Source organism: Diplotaxodon limnothrissa, linkage group LG3 (assembly GCF_057381915.1).
Source record: "Diplotaxodon limnothrissa isolate DT_005_m linkage group LG3, D_limnothrissa_male_GT1.1, whole genome shotgun sequence".
In the NCBI taxonomy this organism is placed as follows: domain Eukaryota; kingdom Metazoa; phylum Chordata; class Actinopteri; order Cichliformes; family Cichlidae; genus Diplotaxodon; species Diplotaxodon limnothrissa.
This window is the reverse complement of record NC_140598.1, coordinates 21,607,906-21,614,216: the sequence shown is the minus strand read 5'-3', so window position 1 is coordinate 21,614,216 and position 6,311 is coordinate 21,607,906. Positions and strand designations below refer to the sequence as shown.

General features: G+C 41.3%; 1 protein-coding gene across 1 annotated transcript; it reads left to right on the top strand.

Annotated features, from left to right (window-relative positions):
- Window positions 1–4,749: 4,749 nt before the first annotated feature.
- Window positions 4,750–6,132, top strand: LOC146634912 (nuclear factor 7, brain-like). Its single transcript, XM_085343299.1, has one exon. The coding sequence runs from the start codon at window positions 4,753–4,755 to the stop codon at window positions 6,130–6,132; it is 1,380 nt and encodes a 459-aa protein (XP_085199425.1). The 5' UTR covers window positions 4,750–4,752.
- Window positions 6,133–6,311: the final 179 nt, after the last annotated feature.

Below are 6,311 nucleotides of genomic sequence, written 5' to 3'. Positions count from 1 at the left end.
CCTTGTGTGTGATGTCTGTGGGCAAAGTTTGGTTTTTCAGCAAGAGTGAATGGTTTTGAGTGTAGAGCTTCATTTTGACCTAACATGATGTTTGGAAAATTGGGTGACACGTTATGGATTTGTGTTTACTGTTTTGGGAATATTAGGCATAGTTCCAAGAAATATGTTCAAGCAATCGAGAAAAACTGTAAAATCAAAGATGTGTGAGCAGCTCAGTTACACCAAAGGAACATCATCTCTTAGTAAACCTTACTAAACACAAGAATTTGAGGTATACAGAAACAGCAGAGTCTGTGTGTGTGTGTGTGTGTGAGATATTCAGGTAACATACTGGGTTACTGCACATGCTCACACCTTTTCAGCACAACAGGTGCAGTTTAGTGTATCACTGCCTCCTGCTGGAACAATGATGTCATTGTTAGTGTATCACTAAACTATTACTTAAAATTGCTCCATGTTACTGTTGTCATGACACCTGGTGTAGAAAGAGATTGCATTCCCTCAGGTGTCCTTTAAATCACAGCTGAAGGTCTTAATATCTCGCCTTCTGTGAGGAAAAATGGCTAAAACAGAGCTTTTCTCTATTTTGTAAAAATCATTTATTATTAATCAAAGATAAATCAAAAAATAAGTCTAATCAGTGTATTGATGAGACATGTAGTGGTGTGTGTGGTGCAGGATGGGATGTTTGATATATAAAATGTTTAATTTAATAAAAGACATTAAAAAAATTCTAAAGTTTCTACATTTTATTTCTAATTTTATTTTTACAACGTTTTCTGGTGACGTTAAACTCCTTGTTAACTCTTTTAATGAACACAGTCTTCCAATTGTCAATCAAGTCGCTCTGTACAAAACCAGCTTTGCTTTGTCAGTTCCTGCAAACTCTTTATGGTTAAATAATTAAACTTGTGGTCTTTGATGTTCCTGTCAAAAAGCAGAACATCTATGGAAGTCCACGGGTCTGATTTTTCATCGTGAATACTTCAAAGAGCTTCTTCACTTTTATAATGAGTCAGTGAAAGAGGCAAGATCCTCTTATTTCAATAAAATCATAAATAGTCAGAAGTATTGTTTCTCCTCCACCTCAGCATCCTGTGTTACTGTCACAGTCTGCAGGAGCATTTGACATGGAGGACCCAAAATGCAGACACAAGGAACTTGGACCAAAACTTGAATATCAACAAAAAGCGAGCCGTTTAATAAGGCCGGTAAAAAAGGTACAAAGGAAGGGCAAGGCAAACTGAAGTAAACTAACATCAACCTAAACAGGGAGCACTAAATAAACGATGAGAAAAACCTTGGACATGAAACTTGGAAACAAGGCATGGAAAACGTGATGTGAAGAACAGACAACCTGACAAGGAATGAACAGAAACACACAGACTAAATACACATAAGGGTGATTAGGGGAAGTGGAAACACATGGGGAAACAGCTGACACTAATCTGACATTACGAGACACAGGAAGCAAAGCTGACTATGCTGAACTAGGACACAGACTTTCACAAGGAAACAGGAAACATGAGGTGCAGACATATAAACTTGATAATACAAACTTGACAAAATAAGACATGCAGCTTGAACACATGAAGGGCAAAGGGAGACTAAAACACAGGGGTAGAAGACACAAGGGGAATCGAAATAGACAAATGAGCTTAGATAATCTAATGAACTTAAAAATAAACCATGAACATCAAACATAAACTAAAACTTAAAACGCTGGGTCAAAAGACCCAGGATCATGAGTTTCTCTCTGATGATGAGTGCGATACATTTCTCAAACCATTTTTACACAAGCTGATTGACTTGAGATCCCAAATCTCCTCCAGTTGCTCCCCTTATGGAGGTGATGACCCTCAGGCATGAAGGGCAAACTGCATGTTCAGTCCTAACCATTGAGACTGCTCTCTTGAAGGTCTGTAATGATCTTTTAATGGCTTCAAATGCAGGGATTTTTATCTGTAATCATTTTCTGTAATATTGACCATAAAATCCTACTTAATAGACTTCAGGTTTTGGCTGGTGTATCTGGCTCTGTGTTTTAATGGCTTTTACTTATTTCATAGGACTCTGTTAATAGAAACAAGTTCACCTCCAACATTGCCTCCCTAACCTGCAGGAATCTTCCTGTAAAATGAATCCCATACAAACTTGGTCGGTAAATATATAAACAATTGTCTTTGTTTTCAGACAAGCAGTGTGTGTTTTAATCCTTGCTTTAATGTACAAACTTTGTCCCTAATGTGAAAAGTAAACCTAGCTACTAACAAAGGCTGGAGGGTGAACCATGGAGGTTATCATTGGTGAGTGTAATGTGGGGAAGGAAAGCATCCAGCACAGGGTGCCACAAAAAGACGCGGCTGTGAAAAAACAGAGCTGTACATTGACCACAGCACCTCAGGAGATTCTGGTGGGTAAAAGAAATGTGATCTGATTTCATCACCCGTCGCCTCTTTAACACAACAGTAGTGTCCTTGTATGTCTGGACAGGGGTGAACAGCCCTCTGTCAGTTAAATTAAATTAAATTAAATTAAATTAAATTAAATTAAATTAAATTAAATTAAATTCTTTATTGTCCCACAAGAGGAAATTAGTTTAGCAGCAGCCAACATAAAAGTAGACAAAACAATAATATAAAATAATAATGACAATAATAGTAATAGAAAGTCACAGGATGGTTATTTGCCATTAAGAAGACGGGATGCAGTAGGGATAAAAGAAACCTGGAGTCTTTTGGTCTTCCTCACAGGTACGCGGCCGGAAGGCAACAACTTAAACTCACTATGAAGTGGCTCATACAATTAGCATCTGGGCCGATACTGTAAAATATGTGTGTACTCATACTCGCAAAAGTTAACTGATACCAAAAAGCTACAACAGAAATGACAAACCACCCTCTGATTAATGAAGTAAATTGGTATCGGTTCATGGATTGGCCACTAGGGGGACATCCCGCGCTAAACAGGCACAGGGTTAGGTGAGTGAGACTGGCGACTCCAGATAAAAAAGAGAAACTGGAGGCTGCTGTAGCTAGGCTAAACAAAATGTCAGCAGTGTGGACTGGAACAGCCAACTTTAACTCAGGTTTTGGAAAAGCAATGAAAAATGTCAAGAGAAAATCCACGGGCAGTTAAAATAGCAGAGGCTCTGACTCATTTTATCGCTCTGGATGACCAGCCAATGCCGGTCGTGGAAATCATAGGATTGCACCATCTTCTCAGCATACTCGAGATGCCATATGAAATTCCCAACCGCCCACATATCAGGGAGATAATGGTGCCAAAACTGTCTGAAGAGGTAAAGACAAGCAGTGTGTGCGCGATGTCAGTCCTCAGTTTAACGGCACAGTGGACTGATGAGGAGTTTGCCAAATACTTTCGTGATTTTGATGGTTTGTTTACAATATGGACACTCTGCAATAATTTAAAAGTTTATTTTATTCTCAAACCTTATTTGTATTTATTTTATTCCACACAGAAGTGTTTATTTATTATTCTGAAAGCTCTAGACAGTGCCAATAGTTCAGTGATATTTTGTAAAATTACAATGTGGAGACTCTGCAATAATTTAACAGAAGTGCTTATTTTTCACTTGAAATTTTTTTGTGGTCATTTTTATTAAGATTTTATTTTTTATCGGCAGGGAATATAATAAAACCTGTCTTCCAATTAATTGTATTTGTGTGTGTGTGTGTGTGTGTGTGTGTGTGTGTGTGTGTGTGTGTGTGTGTGTGTGTGGTAGAAGTATCGATTTTTGTACTCTGTATCGGCAAGTACTCAGATCCAAGTATCGGTATCGTATTGGTTTGAAACAATTGGTATCGTTGCATCCTTGATAAACATATAATAAACATATAAGCAGAAATTCCTCTAACACTTTACCATTGTTGTCTGTTTTCTCACTCACCCATAACGAATGGTGTGCATTAAAATGCCCACACCATATAATATTTCCTTTCATGTCTATTTCCTCCAGCTTATATCTTAAAGTGGATAACTTACTGTAAAGATAAAAGAAAAGCGACTTTTCAAACATAGCGGAGGTGCCGTTGTTGTTTTCTGCTGACGCAACTTCCGTCGACAGACGATTGGTAGTCTACAGTGGGCCAGCTCTCCTATTGGTCCACAGTCTGCGGGCGGGGCGAGCCCTTCTAATAATCAGAAGAAAGTTTGAAAGAAAAACTGCCAAACAGCTGCAACACTGAGTCATATTTTATTTTCTGAACTTCACAAAAATGTTTAATTTTTGACCTGCGGTGACCGTCTGCGCTCTGCTGTCGCACTCACACATTTATAAGAGGAAGTTGAATGAAGCTCCGCCCCCCCACGTGTTTAACACGCAACAAACCAGGAAACTGGCTTTTTTTTTTCGAGCGTCGTTCCAGACCATACTCCGTACCACTTGGTGGCGGTAATGCACCTTTCAATTGTTTGCCAACCGCCAGTACAACTGTAAGAAAGAGGAAGAAGAAACTGGCTGTTCTTTGTCCTCAGTAAAGAGAGACGCACAGACGATCAGACTGAGCTCAGACCAAACTAGCAGCTTCCTCTGAGTGAGTCCAGCTACAGGAGAGAAAAGTGGAAAACTCCAACACTGCTGCTTCAAGCTGCTGACGCTCCACACACTGAATGTGAGTTTGAGCAAAAACACGACTCAAAGGAAGTTTCAGTGAAGGTGGTAGAGGAGGGAGGGGAGCCAGGACTGACTGTACTTCCTGTCTGCTGTTTTCAGCTTCACTCACAGACTCAATGGCTTCCAGATCAGAGGAGGATCTCTGCTGTACGGTCTGTCAGGAGGTCTTCAGAGATCCTGTTCTTCTGTCATGTAGCCACAGCTTCTGTAAAGACTGTCTGAAGAGATGGTGGAGAAAAAAAAGGGAACGTGAGTGTCCAGTTTGTAAGGAAATATCTTCAAAGAAGCATCCACCTTTAAACCGAGCTTTAAAGAACCTGTGTGAGTCGTTCTTACAGGAGAGAGCTTCAGAGGATCTCTGCAGTCTGCACTCTGAGAAACTCAAACTCTTCTGTCTGGACCATCAGCAGCCAGTGTGTGTCGTCTGCAGAGACTCAGAAAAACACACCAATCACAGATTCAGACCCATCGATGAAGCTGCACAACAACACAAGAAGGAACTTCAGGAAACTCTGGAGCCCTTAAAGAAGAAGTTAAAGGTTTGTGAAGAAGTTCAAGTGAAGTTTGATCAAACAGCAGAACACATTAAGGTCCAGGCCCGACACACAGAGAGGCAGATTAAGGAGCAGTTTAAGAAGCTTCACCAGTTTCTAGCAGAGGAAGAGGAGGCCAGGCTGGCTGCACTGAGGGAGGAAGAGGAGCAGAAGAGTGGGATGATGAAGGAGAAGATGGAGGCTCTGAGCAGAGAGATAGCAGCTCTTTCAGACACAGTCAGAGCCACAGAGGAGGAGCTGAGAGCTGAAGACGTCTCATTCCTGCACAACTACAAGGCTGCAGTGGAAAGAGTCCAGCGCTGCCCCCTGCTGGATGATCCACAGCTGCCCTCAGGAGCTCTGATAGACCAGGCCAAACACCTGGGCAACCTGACCTTCAACATCTGGAACAACATGAAGGACATGGTCTCCTACACTCCTCTCATTCTGGACCCAAACACTGCTGATCCAAACCTCATCCTGTCTGAAGATCTGACCAGTGTGAGACGAGGAGGAGAGAAGCAGCAGCTTCCTGATAATCCAGAGAGGTTTGATTATTACAGCTCTGTCCTGGGCTCTGAGGGCTTTAACTCAGGGACTCACAGCTGGGATGTTGAGGTTGGAGACAGTATACGGTGGGCACTGGGTGTATTTGCAGAGTCTGTGCAGAGGAAGGGAGTCATAGGGTCTGGATTTTGGGGAATAGTGTTCAATACAAGTAAATATTTTGCATTCTCACCATCCGCTAAAACTGATCTCTCAGTCCAGAAGAAGCTCCAGAGGATCAGAGTGAATCTGGACTGGAACAGAGGAAAGCTGTCGTTCTCTGATCCTGATACTAACACACACATACACACCTTCACACACACTTTCACTCACAGGATGTTCCCATGTATTAGCACTGTTGGTAAAGCAAAGGTGTGTCCGTTGAAGGTGTCAGTGTCAGTGCAGCAGATGAGTTGAGGATGATGATGTTTCTAATGTTGTTTCCTGTCAGTGAGTTGAAGCTGTTAAACTGCAGCTGTCCTCCTGCTGCCTCGTTGTTCCAAAGCTCTTTGTTTCTCTTTTAGTTTCACTGTTTCTTTCTGTTTCTGCTGTCCACCTTTTCACATGGAAAATCATTTCACTGTTTCTCACTGAAT